The sequence below is a fragment of the Notothenia coriiceps genome, unplaced genomic scaffold, assembly GCF_000735185.1.
Source record: "Notothenia coriiceps isolate Sejong01 unplaced genomic scaffold, NC01 NC01_scaffold00000666, whole genome shotgun sequence".
Classification (NCBI taxonomy): Eukaryota; Metazoa; Chordata; class Actinopteri; order Perciformes; family Nototheniidae; genus Notothenia; species Notothenia coriiceps.
This window is the reverse complement of record NW_011333367.1, coordinates 521,242-544,729: the sequence shown is the minus strand read 5'-3', so window position 1 is coordinate 544,729 and position 23,488 is coordinate 521,242. Positions and strand designations below refer to the sequence as shown.

General features: G+C 39.6%; 3 protein-coding genes across 6 annotated transcripts in view; 1 reads left to right on the top strand and 2 right to left on the bottom strand.

Moving 5' to 3' along the window:
• Positions 1-9,004: 9,004 nt before the first annotated feature.
• LOC104956461 (ADP-ribosylation factor-like protein 3) lies at positions 9,005-14,178 on the bottom strand. 4 transcript variants are annotated; one of them, XM_010783957.1, is made up of 7 exons: positions 12,782-12,866; positions 12,058-12,161; positions 10,696-10,839; positions 10,470-10,586; positions 10,013-10,063; positions 9,659-9,844; positions 9,005-9,392 (listed from the first exon to the last, which is right to left on the bottom strand). In XM_010783957.1, exons 2-7 carry the CDS (start codon positions 12,058-12,060, stop codon positions 9,345-9,347), a joined length of 549 nt encoding a protein of 182 aa, XP_010782259.1. In that variant the 5' UTR covers positions 12,061-12,161; positions 12,782-12,866; the 3' UTR covers positions 9,005-9,344. The 4 variants fall into 4 exon arrangements, with proteins under 4 accessions (XP_010782259.1, XP_010782254.1, XP_010782265.1 ...); XM_010783952.1 differs by having other exon boundaries at positions 12,058-12,158; positions 12,782-12,857; XM_010783963.1 differs by having other exon boundaries at positions 12,058-12,136; positions 12,782-12,838.
• Positions 12,971-21,127, top strand: wbp1 (WW domain binding protein 1). The gene is made up of 4 exons (XM_010783975.1): positions 12,971-13,054; positions 14,187-14,289; positions 14,544-14,711; positions 15,631-21,127. Exons 1-4 carry the CDS (start codon positions 12,992-12,994, stop codon positions 16,179-16,181), a joined length of 885 nt encoding a protein of 294 aa, XP_010782277.1. The 5' UTR covers positions 12,971-12,991; the 3' UTR covers positions 16,182-21,127.
• A 252-nt stretch (positions 21,128-21,379) lies between these two features.
• The window catches only part of lman2la (lectin, mannose-binding 2-like a), a 5,993-nt gene continuing 3,884 nt past the window's right edge, over positions 21,380-23,488 (bottom strand). Inside the window, exon 9 of the mRNA XM_010783936.1 lies at positions 21,380-23,027. Within this exon, the coding sequence (XP_010782238.1) occupies positions 22,885-23,027 (143 nt within the window). The 3' untranslated portion in view covers positions 21,380-22,884. The remainder of the gene's footprint in view (positions 23,028-23,488) is intronic.

The window sequence follows — 23,488 nt, the reverse complement described above, 5'->3', positions numbered from 1 at the left end:
TGTGCGGGGGAGAGTGGCGGGATGATGAATGGGGTGGACAGCTGGATCACAACGGAGCAATGGAGTGAGTGAGTGAGAGAAAGGGGGAGAGAGAGAGATGAAGGAGTGGGATGTGAGAGAGAGAGAAACTGTAAAATCAACATGCAAACAAAACACTGTCACACAGCTGAAGTGGCCATCATATGTTGCGTAACCGGCCAACTCTGGGCGGACACGTCTGATCACACAATTAGCCGAATCAAAATGTGGACACCTGAATGTTCCACCCATTTGGGATTGTTGGACATCTTACTAAGACACTATGGGCGTTATTAGGATGTTATGAAAGCCTTCTCCTATACTGGGAGAATTGTCAGTTACAAGATCATTAGTGCTCTTAAATTCATCCCAGGGATGTTGCATGAGGTGCAGAGTCAGACAAGTTCCTCCAGACCAAACTGGAGGAACAATAGCTCTCGGGACCTGGGATTACCATAATGAAACAGAAAAGGGATTTCCACAAAATGTGTTTTAGTTGAACTAAATAACCAAGCCCAGAGCATGAACAATAGAGTGAGATTAAAGATACATCAAAACTATATTAATTATTTAAGTGTATTTCCTTGTAATTATTTCTGCTCCAGCTTTTCCATTTGATTATGACACAGTAAATGCATTCTTTATTCCCTTTTTTTATTTAACATTTTTTTGTGCAGGTAGTTAAAATCTTCCAAGATAGTGACCCTAGGTGATTAAACATATAGAGAAATGTCTTAAAGATATTCTGGTAAAGCCAAGGCTTAGAAAATATATTTTACCTCTAAGTCTGACATGACCACATTTGACATTTATATGTTTGAAAATTACTATCCCAATAGCATTGAAATTCAATTTAGTGATCCAGTCTGAAAAAAGCTTGTTATATTAGAGAGTTTCTTAAACAATAAACGTGCAAATCACCACGAGGCCATTCAGTGCTGCATTTTATGTTACAGATGATCTTTCTAAATATCTACTTTTTCTAAAATCACAAAATTACAGTTTCACTACACCGCAGGATCTTCATAACATGCGGTTTGGTTTCTAATGCTTATGAAACAGAAGAGTGAGCACATAATCCACCAAAGCTATTTCCTAGAATAACCATTTAAGGTTTTTTTTTTTTCAAACAAATCAGTAATTTAAACAGATGTAGCTGTCAGGAGAGCAAAAAAAATAAACAGGTGTATTTCAGTCGGATTATTCCCTGATGTATGAATTAGGAAACGCATTTCCCTAGTAACCTAAAATATATCTTTATTATATCTATTGCAACTCAATCCTCCCACTCAGGTAGTCAGCTCGCTCAGGTAATAACCGTTAGCATAAAATCACATCATCATGATCATCATCATTATCATCGCCGTCCCCTAGTCCCAACACACTTACAATCATAGTTAGAGCCAGTAATAACACAATTGCATCCATATATTCACACAGTATTCAGGCAATTATTTGGACTGCCATCGTGCACAGCGGATCATTAAATGTAAGAGGTGTTCTTCCCACTCGTTTGCTTTCTTCCCTCCAGGTTTTTAAAAACTGTACGATGTCTATACCCAATGTGTGTTTTCATCCCGCTCATTTTTTCCCCAACCATATCTTATTTCTATTCTTTTTTACCCCCCAACACCCACTTCCCCTCCACTCTCTCCCCTCCGCAGTGATTGATGGAGTTAGGCAACAGAGCACAGAGCAACGTGTGGCCAACAGTCCAAGACAGCCTGCATCTGAGAGGAAAGAGAGGTTGGTGTGGTGGTGGGGAGGAGGAGGAGGAGGAGGAGGGTGGGGATTAAACGAAGAGAGAGGTAAAAGGGAGGGAAGGAAAGAGGAAGGGAACGGGAGTCTGAGCGAGAAGGGAGGGGAGAGTGTGAGAGAGAGAGGGGAGCTCAGCTGAAAGCCACAGACTTAATTCTATGCATCATTAAGCAGTCTCACTCAATGCAACATCCCCTATACATCATCCACGCTCAGTAAACACAACGGTGACATTACATTAGCAACTGCAAATGAATTTTCTTTTTAGAAGGAAATTGAGAATACTCTCTTTCTCTCCCTCTCTTTTACCCTCTCTGCCGCTCGCAAAGCTTCAGCGTAGGCCATAAAAGGCAGGGAGATATAAACAAAATAAAAAGACAAACAATATTTCCCTTCCCTCTACTACCTCAGCCTCTTTTCATGGCACACACACACACACACACACACACACACACACACACACACACACACACACACACACACACACACACACATACACATACACACAATTGTAGTTTGTCAGACCCAACAGTTAAGAGATTTGTGCAATAATGGCAATGAGAAACATCAACATTTTATTCATATTGCTTCAGGAAATGTAGATTTTTTTTAATTTAAAGACAAGACGAAAGCTGTTTGTGTTTTGCATTGTGATATCTCTCAATTTGTTAAACTGCATCTACTTCCGTAGGTTGTTCCAGAAGCTGTTCATAAATTAGGCTATATGTTAGTGTTTTATAAGTAGATATTTACATTTACTCCATATCACTGAATTTTGCACCAGACAAACACGTTTTAACATAGGGAAGTTATAACTAAATATTCACACAAACTGCCAGTTGTAACTGAACCAACGGGCAATGCTATTGTTAGCCTGCTAGCATATTATCAGTTTACAGCAATGACTAAGGATGGCATGACTGATCTAAAACGTAATTAAATGCTACTACATGACACTACACATACCTCAGAGTAGAAAATAAAGTAATTTTGGCTTAAATTATGTTAGCATAAATGAACAAAGAACACGATAGGCCTATAGGTTAACGTTAGCTTTCATTCCAGAATTGGAGGACAATTTAGACACCGAAATTTTCTAAAAATGAACCTATTTTATAAACATTTGTTATGTATTTAGGAAAAACAGATAATAAACCATCAAAAAAAGTGAATTGCCCAGCTAGGCATGTATATTTTCCAATGAAGAATTTACCCCGTTACTCTAATTATAGTAACAGGGTTGAAAGTAACAGGGTTGAAAATCAATGCTAATTTGAGCTTTAACCTCAGGAATTATTGCTATTTCAAGGCAAGGACAAACTTGGATATCTAATGCAAGAAAGATAACTTTGAAATGAATATGCTTTATTCTGATAATATCAGTAACAGGGTTGAGTGGGTCAGAGTGCCACACTCTTTTAAGACTGAAAAGATTGTACAAATATGAAAAATAAAAGAGAGGACTTAGTTTTGGTCTACCCATGGCACTAGCACATGGCTTGCTGATGTGACTTCCACTGTGTCATCTGATTTACAGTTTTTTCAAACGTTTCGGTAACAGGGTTGAACGCATGTTGAGGGACACACCTTCTGTGCAAAATTACTGTTATTTAAAATATGTTTATGATTTAACAAATTGATTTTACCATTACAAAAGACATATATCAATAGAATAATACCAAAAAAAGTAAATAAAATCCCTATTTTAAATGTTATATTTGACATGCAAGTTGCTCACCAACAAGTGGGGACAAGAGAAAAATGCCATTTTAGGGGATGTTCGAGAGCTATTTGATCATTTAAATAATATTTTGAAACCACTTTTTCTACAACTTTATATACATTTTGTCTCAAGACAAGTATGTTTAACACAACAAGTGCAAGTTTTAGCTTTTTGGGCATGGATTATTAGATTTTTTATATGGGGGACATGAAATGTCCTCCAATTCTGGAATGACCCTTAAAATCAGATATTTCCCTCTCCCTAGGAAGTAGCCTACATCTGCAGTTGCTAGTGGGTATATAGAAGGATTGAAGAGTAGCTTTAATTTAAATAATATAGATCTTAATACAACTAAAATGCTGTATCCACATAGGCCAACAGTACTAATTAGGATTGTACCAACCCTGTTAGCCTACATTACATGTGGCAGTTAGGTCAGAGTTGATGAGGGTGAAAACTCATTAGCAAGATAACAGAGGTTTAAACAGGAAGCTAAAACTAATGAAAACAATTGATTGAAAAAAGTAATGGATAAACTGTTGAAAAAGTAAAAACAAATACTAGATAATTGTTTGAAAAGTTGATACAAATGATTGACTCAAATTAGCCTAATGGATAAACAGTTGAAACAATTAGCTTCCCTCTGTGTAGTGGTAGTAATATGAGTAGTAGTAGTAAATGAATAGTACGATTATTGACCAATGCAAACTAAATAACAATACTCACCTATAGTCTTATGAATAGTTTTGTACATTTGGAACATACGTACATTGGTAATCTTGCAAGAGGCACATGCGGTTTTCAGAAAGAGCTTTAAACCTCATTCAAAAAGGATTTGCTTTCAAATACATCAAATCAGAAAAGGTTTTGTCAGCATTAGCTTGAACATTTGTTAAGTTAATGTTAGCTTAGTATGATATTTTCCCTTGTTAGAAACTAGGTAGTAGTTAGGAATTTAAAACTCACAAACTCACGCCCACACAGAAACCAGCATGCAAGACACACACAATCCACACACATTTTAGCTTTATGCCTAAGAACATAAATTACCAAGCAAGTCAAATGAATAATTATGTTTTTATTGCACAAATTATGCTCTGTCCCTTAAACTAGCCAGTCTCTGAGGCCTGGGAAATGTATTAAGGCAGTGCTATAGATCATCCCATCCGCTGTGGCGTGTATATAGATCGGTCGGCTCATTTGAGGAATATTGAATCGGTTACAGTAAAGTAAGCCCCTGGATTGAGTCAAATGTAAAAATCCATGCATGTGTGAGGAGCTGTCAGCGTGTGCTGTAATGACGGATGGCGCTGGGTCTCTGTTTCAGCGAGAGGTGATAAAAAGTGGTATTATGAGTGCTGGGGAGGCACGAGGGAGTGTGGGGGAGCAAAGACAGAGAAAAGAGAATTGGACCAGATCCGTCAAATGATAAGAGCAATCATTCAATCTGGGGACGTTTGGGACGATGGAAGGTGTTATTTCCTCTCAGTGCAGTTCGGAGTCAGGGGTCGGTGAGGGGTCAAGAGTATGGCCTCTGACCTCGGGATAGTGAAGAGTGAGACACCAGTCAGTCAGTTATTGATTCATGTCCTTCACAATTTACCCATGTTATTATCTATTGGACATGATTGGTTTCCAATTGCAGTGGAAGGACTTAAACACAAAGGAGAGACTTGATTAGCAAAATAATTGTCGTTTAGAAATTATACTTGTTGGAAATCTTTATCCACTGCACGCAGGTTATTTTGAGGAAACGTCACTCACGAAGGTCTTTATTTGCACAAATTATGTCTTATTAAATGTGCAATGGAACAGCAGAAACCAAATAAATAAACACCCATAAAACACCCCTGACCAAACAAACTCTTAGACTCCAAACATTTCCTCAAAGCGACGATAATAATACAATGTAAGCTGTCTTGAAAGATATATGTAATTGAATAACACAAAATAAAGATATTATATCAATAATAAAGGATTGTCCATACACAATATCCCAGTTAAAGCTCTATCTAGTAAGCAGCTGTTAAGGCAAAGTTAAGTTTGTTACTTAGTCAACATTTATTGAGGTTTCTGCACATCATAATTGCCAAAACGTGCGTAATTAGATGAGAACAGATTTGATCAAACTGTTCTGCAAAGTATATCGTACTAAGCAGTAGAAGCATAATCTGAAACAGGAAACACGAGACATAATCCCTACCCTTACATAGTTTGATTTTGCTCTCATCCCAGTTACTTCACTGATACCCTCCTGAAAGTGGGTCTAGTTTCTGGTAGCATCCAACTGTATTACAACACAACCCCTTGCTAAAGCCTGACAACATGCCTCCCTTCTGCTTTCTGTCTCAGGAGCATCAAACAGAGCCGTGGACCCCCCACCGGGCCGACCCCCACACGCTCTGATGCTGACCCGCTCCGAGGTGTGAACTTCTCTCCCCAGCTGATAGAGCCTCCCGATCATTTTTATAGTCCCCATCTCTCGCTGTTTATGACTCTGCAGTTTGATTATAGCAGAGGGGGCTTGAAGAGGTAAGAGCCTCCGGAGAGGCACACACACATACATCAAAGGAGCGAGAGGAATGTGGACATTTGTTGTTTGTTTTATCATCCAGTACCACTTATCTGCTTAATCATAAAGGATTGGCCTGGGAATGAGGCAGGAGGGAGGCTGTGCTGGCCAAACAAACTATCCCAAACACTGTAATCGTTACTGGAGGGACGAGCCAGATTCAATTTGGTCGTAGCAGCTTACAAGGTACACGGGTGTTTTATTTGAAGAGAGATCAGAAGAGCACTTTAACATTACAAGTCCAGGTAGAGGACAAGAGGTTGCTATTACATTAAAGATGCATTTGAGTGATTCAGCTGCATCTGTAGTCAACTATTTATTCTATTTAATATCACAGTTTACTCAATCAGTCCTTTCTAATTAAGTTGAATACTCATAGTGCAAATAATCAGTAACATGTGCTTTATGCAAGACATTATTGATCTTAACAATATTATGATAACATTTCAAGACACTGGCATGTTTGACTGATTAGTGAAGCAACTAATTATGTTCTTAATTTATTAATCTGCCTATTGTCTTCTTGATTAATTGATTCATCTTGTGGTCTATGAAATGTCAAAAATAATGTAGGAAAATGTCCCTCACAATTTCTCAGAGGCTTAGATGATGCCTTCGTGTTGCTTTTAGACTTGGACCAAAAGTCCAAAACCTTAAAGATATTAAATGTACAAATACATAAATAAAAAAAGGAATTCCTCAATATTGAGAAGCTTGAGCAAAAACAATTATTTCCTTTTTTAGAGACGCATTATTTCTGGAGCAGTTTTGCTGTCTTCTATTCAAGCCTTTAGTCACACCTTAAAAAAACCTTTAAAAAATTGTAATCATGATTAAACATGCATGTTCCTGGTCAAATTGGTTGGACCTGATGCATTTAAAAAAATGTTTCTCAACTCATAGCCTTGTTAATGTAGTATTGATTCCTGTTTCATGATAAGGGCCTGTTCTCCTCCCGTTACACAGAGAAATCAGTGTATGGTAGATGTCTTACTTGCAATATATTGTACCCAAGAATTACCTGTGTTGCAGTACCATTATAATTATGGTGTTTCTCCATCTGTTTAAAGCAGACACGGACAAATACAATCTTTAACATTTAACATGACAGGCCACATAAAGGCCTTATAAAGTGCATACAAATATATGTAGTTCCTAATGGCAGAAGCAGCACGCAACTCAAAAGTACCAATGCATTTTTCTTCAAATCTGGTTGGGGTTGGATTAATCTGAGTCTTAATGCTGATGCATCCCAAACCGCTTCCGTAGCAAACTGACTGAGCTGTAGCTACAGTGTGTGAGATACACAACACTTTAATTAAGTCACAGGATCTCGCCCCCCTTTTTTCTCTTTCTGGCCCTGAGAGTCAATCAGACTCTCTGCCCTTCGTTTCCCCTGTGTGGGAGGCCGCTGTGCCGGACTGAGTAGCTGGGAAAGTCCCGTGATTTATGGCCCTTTGCAGGCCTGACTGCCCCTCACCTCGCCCATGATAGAGCCAGAGGTAACGAGGACTGGTTGCTCCAATCCACTCTTCTATTTGCTAAATCCAATTTGATTCATTTGGGATTTAAAGGCACTTCACAGCGTTTGCCGTGTGACGCACATACTATTGATAGATAAAATTGGAAAGATTTATCAGAGTACTTCTATGTGTAATTGGGTATATTTCTTACAGGATGGGTGATAATCACATGGATTAGATGTTAATGATTAAGCGCTCCAGAGGGAAAGAGAGGGCTTTTTATTCTCAGTCTCACATGGTAGACTTTCATTTCCTTATTCATTACTTTTCCCTCCTTTTGAAGTATGCTCCACAGAGCCTTGTAAAAGTGTTGGATGCATTTGTCTGAGCAAATTGAAAACAGCTTAAACTGAATAACTATAGGTACCAATCTGTTGTGGCTTAATATTTACCTTGTGTCTCTTTGCCCAGGTCAAGTGTCCCCCACTGCTGTATCAACGATATTGAAATGTACTGTATTGCGGATAACACACTAAACGAGACCAGAGTCCATTTTGAATCATTATGGGGTCCTTTTTTGAGGCTTTCCATACATGTTTCAGTCTACATCGGAAGATCAGGCAACTATGACATATTAAAATCAACCAACCTTACACACGTGGAGGTACACACGCGAACACCAGCAGCAGCAGGGCAGTAACTCAAGGCCAAAGGAGGAGGTTTATTTTTTATCGTGGGCAAAGGCGCCAAATCATGTTGGTATGAAGGGGGCTATATAAATGCAAATTGTATTGGAGAGCTATTAGTCCTGGAAAAGGTTTGTATGTAAATGCCCTATAGGACCACAGCGGAGCACTCGGCCAGTTCAGAGATTAGTGGGGTTTGTGGCAAATGTGCTGCAAAAGACAAAATAGAAAAATAGACAGAAAATGCAATTGCCTTGTGGTAAACCATGGTGAACAAGGTGAGTAGTTGAGTAATTGAATGGCCAAGGTGTTTCTCTATGGTTTATTGTGTATGCAAGAGAGGTGTATGGAGGACTGTTATATGCAGGTGTTTGTGTGTTATGGTCATTTTGTAGTACATGATTCAGATTTTGTTTCTGTCCCTGCACATAAAGTATGACAGTAAGCAGCTCTGTGGAAGTGAATGAGCATAAAGATGAAGCATCACTAAATGAATTATGGGCTGATTAATGCCTGCCTTGTTTATGGCCGTACAATATTTCACAACTAGACTTTGTAGCTGGCAATAAAACATAATATAGTGACTGGATAAAAGATGGGTGATTATGAAATTAACAAATGAAATATGGCACAGGATGCCACATCCTTCATGGAAAATAAAGGATGTAATAATTGGGCAATAGGCTGTGGGAGACAACACTAGCGCAAGGCCGCCCTCTAGCTTTAAGATGAGGGATTCACAGCCTTGCGACACCTATCAGTCATTAATCCACCACACAGAATACTGAGTTATATTGCACTTTATTACGACAGTGAATGTCTACAAATTAATAACATTAAAAATAAGATATTACAAAAATAAAGTGTGCAATTAGAAGAAAACACCCTCATATATACATTTCAACATATGCATTGAAAGGGGTTCAGATCACTTAAAATCACTGTATTGATACATTCTACTTGTTTTTTATGCTGCCAAGTTTAAACAGAATGACAAAAGAGGTAGTTTCACCAAAATAAAAAGAAACACCTTCTGTCGCCTCCTTGTATCATGCATGAGATCACTGTATGTCAAATGTAAAGTGCGAACTGCAATTCTTCAAAGATCTTTTTTTCTTCCTGAATTATCTCTTCCGAAACCTTATATTTCTGCAAACCCAGGTCATTCCGTCCTGAAAAGAAAAATAATATTTGTGAGTACTTCAATTTGTATCTAAAAATCTCAGCAATGTAAAGTTTAAAAGCAGATGTTCTTTTCTTACATCCAGAGGCAGCAGAATACTCAATTACAATACCTTCAAGTAAAGTAATCAATGCCAATATTCTGCAAGTTCTTAATACCCAGAACAGAGGCAATTGGTGCCACTCTGCAGCCCACCCTGTCTCAACCCTTGCTGTGTATGCATGTGTGTTTGCTGACAGTGTGTACTGTATTTACCTGCAGTCCCTCAGCAGTGGCTGCTGAGCAGGCCTGGACCTGCCACATGCGGTCTCGGATCGTGTGCAGACTGAGACATTCTGCCAGCTCAGACGCTGGGGTGGCAGTCATCAGATCCTGCTTGTTGGCAAAGACCAGCAGTGGCACAGCAGCGAGCGTTTCCTCCTCTAGCAAGTCAGCCAGCTCCTGCAGGAACAAACAAACATATGGCAGAAAACTAAATAATACAGATTTTTGGCTTCAATTGCAGTCAATATTGTTTAAAATTAGAAATGAATAAACTGTAATTACAATCTGTAACTCACATTTAAAACATCTAGAAATAATGTAGAAAGAAGCAGTTTTGCATCTCACCAGACCTGTCTCTTCAAACCTTTTCCTGTCGGAGCTGTCAATCACATAGATCTGCAAACAACACAGTCATAGACATTACGATCTATACTATTATTTTTATATATGGTTTATTTTATTTTAGAAAAACAGTAATCTTATGGGCCAAATAATTTGTAATGAAAGCATCTCAGAAACCATCAAGCATTTAAATCAATGAGATCGTAACAAGTTGAATATCATATAGAAGTTATGCACTCATGTGAAATGGAAAAACATCAAATATACACCCGGTTATGAGATTTCCTATTTTGTCTTGAATCCATTTTTAGTAATTGTAATGTAAATACGTCAAGACTTTAGACTGCTCAGAACAAATGGTGTTGCATTTTTCCTGAGCATACTAAAGATAGTCTTTGGGCTCACATGAGTTCATTCCAGCTATTTTTACAAACAGGTAAGCACATCAAAGCGAACCTACCAGTACATCTGTGTTCTCAAAATAATTCTTCCAGTAGGGGCGGATCTTGCGCTGACCTCCTATGTCCCACACATTTAACTTGAAGCCAGATGATTGAACGCTCTTTATATTGAAACCCTGTTGAAGATAACATGTGTATCCATGTGAGGAAATGTGTGACAATGGTAAAAAAATATTATATTTCCACAGCGTGAGATTCAACTTCTGGATGTGTGCCTTTGTGTACTTGTGTGGGGGTGATGTGGCTGATATCTTCCGCCGCCAGCTGTTTCAGCAGAGTGGTCTTGCCAGCGTTGTCCAAGCCCAGCAGCAGTAAGCGCACCTCCTGATCTGGGGTCGGCTTCAGCCTCCGAAGAATGGACAACAGGCCCTGCAGTTGGATCAGAGTGCATGTTAGAGCAGGCTCAAAGATTACATATAACCCTGGAAGCAATTTCTCATTTCATTGTTACATGGTCTAAGCTGTATGAGGTAAAGCCCCATTCATCAGAGGCCATAGGGTTTGGCATAGGAACCAAATGCAGCGTGCACAGGAGGTTAAACACTCACACCATAGCAAGAGCTATCTAAAGCATGAGGACTTAGCTGTGAGCCGCTTGCAGAAACCTACACGAGCCAAAAGCTATCATTGGCCAAGATTAAGCATGTGCACAGGGAGTGGATGTTGTCCAGAAGGCTTTGGCTCAAGCAGTCACTGCACTCCCACTGACCTGAAACATGTGCAATGTGCCAGATGTAGAGTCTTTTTTTGTAAATATATAAATGGACACACTTATTGAGGCATTTACTGGCTAGTGCACATCTTTTTTTTTTTTATCTTAAAACTCAATTGTTTTCTTTGGCTTGTTCCTGATTGTGTAACTTAATATTGTGTTGTTTTTACAGTTTGACTTCTTGTTTCTAGAAGTTCCTCTGTAACAACTGGTTTTAAACGTATTCAATCAAAATGTGGTGCAAAACAAGGAAGCCTGCATATACCTTTTTCCATGGCAGACAATGTCAAAATATAAAAGGCACAGGTGTATTTAAAACATTGCAATTTGGGAAGTCCCTGGTATTGTGCATGCTGGTTCCCTGGATTATCTTTTTAGAATATGTATTGGAAATGAGTCACTGTGCTTTTATCACGACAGGTCAAAATGTCTGCTCTAAGAAATATTTTTGGACACTGACAACTTAACGGTTACACAAAAGTAAAGGTGTATTTTATCTACCTACATAATTAAGTTTGGTACAATTCAATTACATCTAACTCTAGCAATGCAAGACAAACATAAACAATACAAGTGTTAATCTATGCTTGTTTTGATAATATAATAAATGTCCTTATATAGATGACACAATTATACCAGACGGACATTAAACTATGAATCATAACAATAAAAGGAGATAGTGGTGGTAAGTAGAATACGTTTAGTAAAAGTAGATGTGTCCTACTGGTATCTCTTTTGGCTGCCATGACATGTTAGCCAGCTGAAGCTAACAAGTTACAGTAACACACACTTAAAACAAAAATACAAAAATATAAACAAAAATGTTTAAAATCTGTGACTCCAAAGCAGGCAGTGCTGTACAGTTTTAAACTCACCATGTTATCCTCAGGTGCTGTTGGTACTGTGACCCTTTGTTCAGACTGAGAGGATTAACATCTTTCTAACCCATGCTTCCTGTAAGAACAGCTGTTAACTTCTGCTGCCAGGAGAACAGAGACGTCAGAGTTAACAACGTGACAGCTGGGTGTCTCTTGGCACAAGACAGACATTTCTTACTGTAAATGTAGTTTTCTTATTGATGAATTGTTTATATATTTCCCTTTTAAAGCAATATATTTGAATTTTTTAAGCAAAATGCTAATCTGAGCTAGAGGTTAGAATTCAGACATAAGATCATATTTTCCTAGCCTTGGTGCATTTGATCTTTTTTACACCCTACATTTGCTAAATAGAGATTATTCATTTTTCCCATGTCATTATTTTTTGATCTTATAATATTGTAATGTAATATTATATTTGTATTGAGAAATGCATCAAGTTTGTTCCTTTAGATAACACTCCTTAGTAGATATAGTTTTGAAGTAGAAAAGGTTTATATGGTTTTGTAGCTCATCCTGTCGTGCTCATCCTGTCATGCAATGATTTCCATGTTTCCAATTGTGTGACAACTGACAAGCATAACAAAATTGCTCTGCTGTTTCCAAATGTAGGTAGCATATGCCAGAGATCTAGGATAGTACATTAACTCACACGTTATTGTGATTAATTCATTTGAAGGATAAATAAAAGGACTTGAACTTGGATTTTGTGAGATCATACCTTTTCACACATGCACATACAGCGCCCTCTAGAGTCCATTTGTCGTCGTTTCTCTTTACTACAGTAGTGCTGTTTCTGAGTCAAGGAACAACAAAAACATGTCCGAGTGCGACAGACTGAAGCTTCAACCCGCAGTCCCCCTCAACAAGACATCTCATTGACCGACTGCTTTATGATTCCCGTCGTGTCAACGGCCGACACCCCAGCAAGATGCCGCAGAAAGCACTGGGATCCATTGTAGGTCTTCTTTGTACCGGGACCTGTCTAGTGCAGGTAAGCCGCCGCTAGTGCACCCAGGGTCGGCCGAGGCTTCCAGCCGATGCCGCTGCTGCCGGGGTGGTGAAGGCCTTTAGCCGAGCCTTTTTGTCTCCTCCACAAAGGAAACGGGGCACGGTTCGCTCCTGTATCCTGCGGATGACGTCAGTTAGGCAAAGTTTTGATTTATATTTCGACAGTTTGATTATTTCAGTTTTAACTCCAAGATACATGGCTGTGTTTTATCACCTGGATTTAACAGTTTTAACCAAGGGTATCAAGATTAACGTTAGCCGTTGTGCTAACTGGTACCCTGCAAATTGACGTGTATATTAGTAGTTGATGATATTAGTAGTCCCAGTTTGTCCGGTTTGCTTTCCTGATGAAACACAATTTTAACTTTATTCAAATGACGTTGACAATATTGGTACACTTGCAATGAAAATGTAACATTTGTATTTGTACCAACGTTTATTGGCGTAACTTGCTGACCTCGTTTGACCAGTAACAGTGACGTTACACTCTTCTATTGTCATTATCACATACTTATTTAAATTACAATTTAATGTTAGTCATTCACAATTGTAATGTATCGTTTGCAACATTTAGCAGTGATGGTTGTTATTGCCTTGAGCCTTTTATAAAATGTAAACGTCAGTGTCTTTTGTCACTGTTATTTGTTACCACAACAAGCAGTATTTTATTCTTGTACAGCATTTATTTTCACTTTCTGTTTTCTGTCTATTTTTCATGTATATAGTACTTCTCCTGCATTACCTGAACATTGGTCACTTGCAACATTCTCATGCACAATTTTATTTCTATTCTGTTTCTTTTTGCATAATGTTATTGTTTTATTGTATTCTGTCTTATTTATAGTTGTGTTGCATTGTTGAAAGGGACTGGGACTCAATATTTTCTTTACCATAACTACACTGTAGTTAGTTATATGACAATAAAACCTTTGGCTCTTGAATCTTTTGCCTGTATGCGTACAGAAACTAATTTACACAAACAGGCTAAACTAATTAAACCTGTTTGTGAAAACACAGTAAGGTTACATTTGTCAGTTTACCGAAAGCCACTCTGCAGTTTCTTGTTGACCTGTGTAATTGACTCTCACTTTCTGTACCTCTTGTGTGTATTTAAGGGGAAGGAGTTCTGTTTCGGGGTAAACAATGAACAGTACCGCTGTGAGATGGGGTACTGCTGTGGAGAGACTGAGTGCTGCACCTACTACTACGAGCTCTGGTGTAAGTTCCTATTCTTTAGTTGATTTATTTCTCCTTATTCTATATTAACATTAATCACACAACATGTATTTGTATCCCATCACTATTGTCCCACTAAATTCAGATTAAAGAGAACATACTCTTAGATTTGTGTGGATTTGTGCCTGATATTTACTCCAGAAATTAGTTTAACTTTTGCAAAAAAATAACTAGAAAGTAAAAACAGTTGCCAGTATTTGATGATAAGATGACAGTGATTCTCTCACCTCTCATAGGGTTTTGGTTGGTATGGACCCTGATCATCATGCTTAGCTGCTGCTGTGCTTACCGACACCGGAGGGTTAAGATGCGCCTTCAGCAGGAGCAGCGTCAACGTGAGATCAGCCTCATGGCCTACCAGGGAGCCTCCAGCTCCTTCATTTCCCCTCCACCGCTCAATCTAAGTGAGTAGTCTTGGACGTAAAGATCCCTCCTCCCAGAATGTAATAGTCAGATGGATAGGGCATATCTGATTTTGCATACACACAAGGAGCAGCTGTTCCCTGCCCTTTGTGAATGAAACAGCCACCTTGTACTCCGAGAGAGATATAACCTTTGAATTAGAGGTGCTGATCCTCATCCTGACCTTGGTATACCCTGTTGCAAATTGCCTGTGTGTATATTGGAGAGCAAAGTCTCAGTTGTCAGTACGGCATCAGACATCAGAGATGCCACCCTAATGTCAGTTGAAAGTTGATATCCTGCCCCTTAATATCACAAACAAGGCTGACCATGCTGCTTGACTTGATGTCAAGAATGTGAACACAACTCTGACTTTGAGCATACACAGACAGTGACTAACATAGAGACCTTGACAAGCATATATTCTTGCAGCTCTTACATGAGGATATCATGGGAATGTAGTAACAAGCCTTTTCAATTTACTCAGGGTATGTTTTGTTTGTTTTTGTGTTCCTCAGGCATGCCGTCCAACAGCACAACTTTAAACATACAACCCTGATTTATGCAGTGATATTACCATCTTCAAATGTATCTTCATTTGATATGTATGTGTAAACTTAGTGATTGAGTGCTCTCAGGGTTGGTTAGATTAGGTTTTGACAAAGGGAAACTTGATCTGGTAGACACACACAAATGTAGCACAGCGTTTAAAACATTATGAAGCAGTTTCACAACCTCCAACCCTCTTTTCTACTTGTAGAGTGTAATAATATCCCAGTAAAATACATTTAGAATATTTACCTGATGCACTTTCCTTATCAATACTTAAAACAACTTATTTTTAAAGCATGAAAAGTATGTACAGCCACTTATGGAAATGTTGGTTGGATGCTAAAGCTTTCTGTGTATGCTGACTTTTAGGGTTCTGGAACGACTGCAAGCTTCCTGACTATGAAGAGGTGGTCGGTCACCCCCCAACACCACCTCCTCCTTACTCTGAAAACCCCCCTGAAACCAACCCATCACTCCCTCCACAATTGAGCCAGCCAGTTGCTGCAGTGCCTCACCCCCTGCCTGAAGCAGCCCCGAGGGACGACAGTCAGGCTTCAGGCTCATCCCCAGATCTGGAAGCTGTGTCGGTGTCGGTCCAAGCACAGTGTGTGGTAGAGGAGAACGTGGAGGCTTCGCTCGTGGCGGCAGAGGAGGAGGAGGAGGAAGAGGAGGATGAGGAGCTTATCACTCGGCGACGCCACGTGACCGGTGACTCAGGAATTGAGGTGTGTGTTTGCCAGCTGGACATAGACGAGGGTTCAGGGCTTGAGGAGGAAAGCGATGAGGAGCACCGGATGTGTAAGGTCACCGGGCAGGACTGCTGCTCCGGGCCCCGGCAGCAGGCCTTCAGACAGAAGCAGCGCACCCCCGAGCTGCCCAGCCAGACCGCCAGCACCAGCACTGGAGACCACATGGTGTGACCCCCTGCCTAAATAACTAACTAACTAACTAACTAACCAGCCAACCAGCACGGCTTTCTGCTTCACGCAGGGAAATATATGACATATCTGTTGCAATCATCATCATCATCATCATCATCACCACATTATGTTTAATTCAAAAAATTCTAAACTAACGCAGGCGTGACGTCAGGGCGATGATGATAACTAATAACACATTATGTGGACAAACTTGTGGCATTTTAATTTTTTTTGCTTTGCTTTTCTTTAGTGGGGAAACCAGCAAACACACTTGGATGCTTCATTTGTTCATAACACCTTTTATGAGGTAGTGAGAAGGCAGCGATTGATTGTGACTGAAACCAGAATCCACTGTTTTCTTCGCTCCTACCCTCTCCTCGAGCACTGTCATCATGTTTCCGTCTCTGCACTCTCCTTGGTCAGGACATTTTGGCCAACCTTTCGTCTGACATTTTACCTCCGGAGGGACGATCAGCTTGGAGCATACCAACACGGTCAACAACATTTCTCCCTTGTCCGTGCTATGACTCTGAAGCAGAGGAGGGAAAAGACAAACCAGAACTGGATGAACCAACCGGAGCACACGTTTCATTTCCCCCGAGCTTTGTGTTCGTTAGTGCGTGTGTGTGTGCTGTGAAATATAGAGCACAGCTGCACGATGATGTCAGCTCTGAGGTCATGGTAACCAGCCTCTGGTGTCAGGTCTGTGGGACTTTTCGCATCTAGAGGGGGGGGAGTTTAAACTCACAAACAGCAGAGGAGCGATACCAGAAGGAGTTTTGTCTTTTGTTTTAAGTGTCATACACCCCCTAGCCCTTTTCCCTCTTCGTTATTCATGTTGTGGTCAGCAATTGGCATAACTGTAGGTAGGGAGCGACCAGCTTTTAATGATTTATTGATTGTGTGCTCATCATCTCCCTACTTTGGTTTCTGGCGGCATTGCATTCATTGTAATGGCCAAGAGGGCTTGGCACCATTTTGTAATTCACAAAAAGCCTTGTCTCTGTGTTAGCGTTTCTTTATTAACTGTGTTACGTCAGAGTGTACCATCATCCTCACTCTAATGTATAGGTTGGATGTTCATAACAAAGGATATACCTGCTTTTTTTGTCCATTTTATAACCAGCTATGCTTCAGTGAATGCCGCAGGTTTCACTATTATTGCAACAAAGCTCCATGACGGGGGCTGCTAGAGTGTGTTCCAGTGAGTGGATGTTATAGTGCAGTAGGGACGGGTTGAGTCTTGTGATTGAGTTGTGTTTGAATATCTTTAAAGTGCTGAAGCATCTGGTTGTAATACTTTCTCAGCACTAAGGTGGATTAGCTATAAAAGCACTGGTATTTTGCATGAGGCATGAATTTCTGTGTTTTAAAATTTGATTTGATTAGTATTTTCTAGCCATTTTTTACTTGCTTTCCTCATTGTTTCTTTTAATGATAGTGGGCTACAGTGGCTACATATCTGTGTACCAGATGTTGGGTGTAAAGAAATAGACTGTGGTTTGGTTTTAGCTGCCCTATATCAAGTTGTGTTGTAATTACTGTGTGCGCCATGCAATGCCGTTGTGCATGGATGTTAGCTAGTTAGCTGATGCTGCCCCGGCACTGTGTGGCCCCGGTAGCTCTTAGCAGTGTGATGGATTTGCAGTGGTATTTTCCGTTGGCAGCCAATTGAGGTGGATGCAAGATCTTCTCTGCAGCCAGTGTTGGCACAGCTGCAGAATCTGTTGTGATTAACAGCAAACTCCTCTGTGTTGCATGTTGTTTGCCCATTATACTGTACAGTATGTATTCAAAGCATAGCAGTAAAACTAGTAATTGTTGGATAGGAAAACCACCGCGAAACAAAATTGTAAGATAAAAGTCTGTCTGTCCATAAGTCAGTAAATGTTTCGTTAGGGCATTTAGTTTGGGACAATGTCCAACAGCCTTTGATACTGTGTGTCAAAACGGGTGCATTGTAAAGACGGTCAGTCATTCTGCTTCAAAGGAGATCACAAAGTACTGCAGCCTTTATCATTTTGGAGTGTGTTACCTCTCTGGTGCGATAGTCTGTTGTATATAATGCATTAAACATGTCCGAGGCACAGTAACCTAACTTCCAGTTATCATTAACAGGTTGCAGACGTGTTTAAATCAAAGCTTCTATTCATACTTTTCCAGCAGGCTAAGTGGGGAGTAAAAGCCGACATTTCGTGCTTGCCTGGTGTATTTATTCAGTTATTAAAATGAATTGCCATGTCTCTTTTTATTTTCAGCACTAAAACAACTCTGTCAAAGACACATTTTGGAAATTCTTGGCCTCTTAACATGATGCGACACTGGGTTCTGCACCACGATTCGTATGATAGGGCCCATAGGAAAAAAATACAAGAGAGCGTGTGCACCAAAATATCAATATAGAGGGAAAACAAAATGAATGCATGGCTTATTAAGGTTAAATTATATTTAGTTTCATTTTCATTGACTTCATAAGTGCTGTTGCAAGGTTTGTGGTCCTTGTGTTGTCGAGCAGGTGCTTAAGCATGCAGTCAAACTAACATGACGACGACCTTTCCAGAGGAGCTGTTACACTGTGAGCTTGACTGCACACAGAAGTAATAAAAGACATTTTTTGACCAACGCACCTCAAGCTGCCTTGCTGCATCTCTAGAGAGCAAATGTCTTATTTATGGAGCTGCACAATAACAATAATACCATGCGGCGTGCTACTGCCTTATAAGAGTAGATGTAGTTTCTCTCCAATGGTAATAGTTGTGTTGTTCTAAGCATGGTTGCTTCAGAGCGGAGTGTTTTTGTATCGATAGAAGAAAAAAAAAGCTTGTTCCGAGAAAGTGTGCTTCCTTTATGAGAAGAGGATGTGGTTTGTAAACATTTAAAGCCACAGGATTTAAAGCGACACACGTTCTGTAGATTTGTATCTGAGGGTTGGTTTTGTCGAAAAAAACCAAAACCTGTCTAGTTAGTTAAATGTGGCACTGATGGAGTTAGTGATGACCAGATTATGCGATTGTTTTTGTCTGATATGGTCGAACTTAGTTTGTTATATTAACTGGCTTGAAAGCATGAGGAAAAAAACCATTTAGTTTTTGTTGTTATTCATCCTTTTTGTGTTTGGAGGGTGAAAATGAGCTCCTACAAGAGATTGCTTTTCAACCTTTTTACTAAGGTGCATTTTTGCTTATTTCTATACATATTTAGACAAAATAATAGGGGAAGGGGGGTGAGGAATGAGGGGAAGGATAGGGGGTTCTTTGGTGATTAGTGAAACTGGAGGTCCATCGTTCAAAAACTACCAGGCCTCCCTGGTTTTCACACGAGGTTAAGGGCTATATCAGTCATCAGTCGTGGACACATCCATCCATTTCACCGTGTGATTGGTCGCCTCTGTGCTGATCACTTAAAGCCACAGTTGCCGAGATCCACTCTCTGAACATGTGTTGGTTTGGATGTTCTTTCAATGTTGTGGTGGAGCTCCTATTTAACAGCTGATTGTATATGACTGTGTTCGTTTGTTTTATAGGCTTAAACTTTGCCTTTCTGTTTTGTCGACGGAGGTGCGTGATGCGACATCCATCCCCCCACATGACTCTTTCTTAGCTGCGTGTTTGGGCGTTTTCTCTTCGCCCCGTTGGCTCCTCATGGACCACCAGCCTCTGTCTTGGTTACACAAACTGTAGCCAAGCGCTTCGCTTGTGGACCCTTGGAAACAGGAGGGCACATCCACTCATGCCAGACAGATTCATTTACCAAAAGTCACCTCCATGCTACACAGATCGTGGCTTATTTCACCCATGTGTGTGTGGTTGTGACGATTTGGTTTCCCACTCTCAGGGTTATCACGCAGTGCTAGAGTTTTAAATACAAACATGTTCCGTCTCATGAAGCCAAAGCAGTTCTTCCCATTGTTGTAAAATGTCTTTTTTTTTCTGCATCACGCATCTCTGTAGTCTATATTGTAGTTTACTCAACTAGGCTATGCAAAAACATTAACCTACTGTTATATGCTGCGACCCCTTTCTCACTTTCTCTGTTACTTGTCTGTGGGCACCAGTACGAGCAATATAAATGAGTGCTTGTGGCACTGCACTGTACTGTAATCTTCTGTTGGTGTGCGTACATGTATTTGTTTAAGAAAATGTGTAAAATACAACTTGTAATGCTACTGCATTGATGTGGTCAGAATGTATGCTTCAGTGTGAGGGGCAATATGTATGTATATCATTTCCCCGTCTTTCTGGCTTTTCCAACCACTAACACTTCTACTCCTGGCTCACAGATAAACCACATTAGTAAGTGGATGAAGCCAGAGTAAAAAGTTGAATATATTGTTCATGTTGGATGAATTCCTTCCTGATATCTTTAATCTGTATTCCATCCCTCAGTTTTGTTGCACTAATTCGATTCATTGGTTTTCTCAGTTTTAGAAACGGGTTTCTTCTTTCTCCATCTTGATGAATTTTCTCTGACTGTTGCCTTTAATCCCAGCTATAATAAGTCTATCAGTTTCAAACGTTTTGTATAATAAACAATTGAACAACCTCAACATGGATTGCAGTCGGCTTGCATTAAACCAGGACACATTTGGCTGTTAAGGAACATTTTGAACTAAAGGTGTATTTTCTCTGTAAACTGAAACATATTCTCAACCTTAGATAATAACAAACAGATGGGGCCGCCACAGTTTAGCTATGTGGATTTTCTTTTTTGGCCAAATATCAGAAACAGCCTAGTTTGAGAAGGAAGCAGGCATCTTCAAACAGGCAACAGACTCTTTATTGTTTCCCCAAAAACTTTAAACAAGCCAAAATGAGTTTATTATATTATGAATTGAAGCACTGAATGATAAAAATGCTTTGGTTTTAGTATGAAGTCTGCTATGTATTTGTTGGGTCATCATTTGTATTTTTTTTTTTTAATAAAACAAAGATTGGCACTCAAATGAAGTCCTTGCCATTTCTTGACTCCTTTGATGTTTCCATTTCACCTCAAGTAGCCTTTTGCAGGGTCCTGGTGTGTTGTAAACATGTGTTGACTCAACAAAAAGATTTATTGAGCACTTGAGTGGAAATGGGCCCCTCCTAACATGACAAAGATGAGATATGGATCTGGAGGATGGTCTCACGGCTTCGTGTAAAGCACCCCCGAGTGGGCCTGAATTATTGACAGGAGGTTATGTCATACACACATTAGGATGTTGATGCTCAGGCACATTAAATAGTTTGATAAGCTTTTCTATAATGCACTATTTTTCAGAAAGTGGTTTATATTTAACTTTCTACCTGGTACACAGGAACATTTATTTTGTCTTACATAAAACACACTTCACACACATTATCAATGTAGTAATTTGTTGGTCTTTAATGAGGAAATACAAATAGTTCAGGACAAACACATTGGTTAAAAATGTAACACGTGGCGTGGTAACAGAGGAAACATGAGGCACGGTTGTCATACAAAACAAACACACTATAAATAAGGTTGGGTGGTTGTCAAAGTGGCTACATGAAATAAGGAAGTCCTCACTTATTGCACAACTGAAAACAAAGCAACACATGAAAGATTATGATGTTGACACGAGGCCTGCAAACATTTCCAGAACTTAAACGCTGAGCAACAGCTCCCTCCAGAGCCAGCATGTTTACTCGTTCTTCGTAAGAGCATTTGAGGTATGACAGAAACGCAGTGGTAGTGTTAAAAACAACACAAACACAAATGAATATTAGTGTACAATGTGCAAAGAAAACTCTCAGCAAAAAGGAAAATAGTTATATAATAAATAATTTTGTGTCTATTAATATTAAAAATCTCTTCAGTGCAAAGTACACATCCAACATTTAAATGAATTTGTTTTAAATATATTTAGAGGAGTTTGCTCTAATCTTTTGGGACTACAATAAAATCTTGGGAAATTAAAAATAAATAATCTAAATATATATATTTTTTAAATTGTTAAAAATAAAAATCCAGACTAAATATTTCTTTGAAACAGCCAAATATTTGCACATGCATCAATTAAACAGGCCGGATTTCCATACGCTTTACATAAACACATCAAAAGGTCAGGCATACTGTAAACAATGATGTGCAACAGCTCATAACTAACAACCTAAATGAAAGCCATGCAAACTACTACTAGAATATACAGCATACTATATAGTATATACTCTAAATGATTCAATACAAATGCATCTCATGCTAGCATGTGGCTACAGTACGGATGGCCTAAATTGTTTTTTGTGCTATTTGGTTAGCGCTTCAAGTCATATTGTAGATTGGAAAACATTGGATACTTATATATCATATCTGAAAACCATAAAAGTCAGTGAAAAAAAACAAAAACACAAGAACAAATCTCAGAAACACCTATTTGTCAACTACAGCAAAAGGGGATGTCACACTGCACGTATGCTAAGTAACAGGTAGAGAGGCAGAGATGGTAAGGCCGAGCTGGTGTGTGTCAGACGGGCGGAGGACAGAAATAAATTCTTCCTACTGCTTCATAACGACCAATGGCAAAGTTGGACGATGGCTTTGAGTAGCAGGTGATACATCTACTCCGTCTCCTGTCCATATAGTGTTTTTTCTCAGGTAAAAACAACTTGCTGCACTCCGACAGCAGCGTCTCAGTGCGGTTTGGGTCCTCAGACCTCAGGAGTCTTCACTATCACCACCTCCATCTTTGTTTTTGTCACAGTCCCTCTCAGTAGAAGCGCTTGCGTCGGTTCTCCTTCCAGTGGCTGTAGACCACCAGGCCGATGACGATGAGGAAGATGAGGCCCAGCATGGAGAAGAGCACGGCGAAGAAAATGGCTATTCCACTCATCCCTTCATCAACCAGACCGACTGGAAGAGAGTCAGGGAGGTAAAAAGAGAAGAAAGGGGGAGGACGATTATTTTTAAAAACATATAAATAAAAGATTACGGAAAGAGTGACATGCAGCAGAAAGGCAGACAAGGAGAGAGCAGGTGATCCCACAAAGACGAGTGTGTGTGTGTGTGTGTGTGTGTGTGTGTGTGTGTGTGTGTGTGTGTGTGTGTGTGTGTGTGTGTGTGTGTGTGTGTGTGAGAGAATGGCATAAGCTTGCAACATTTTAATTTGCAATGACAGAAGCATACATGCACACACTAATGTTTTTGGTGAGTAATGCGCAAAAGGAAATGAGTAATACGTTTGATAATGTAATTAAAAATTCTAGCGTGCATTTTCAAGGAAAGAGTGGGGTAATTAAAGTTTATTTGTATTGCACAAGTTCATCGATTGAGCAGTGGCGTACCGTGAGGGCCTTATTCGGAGAATATGCTGG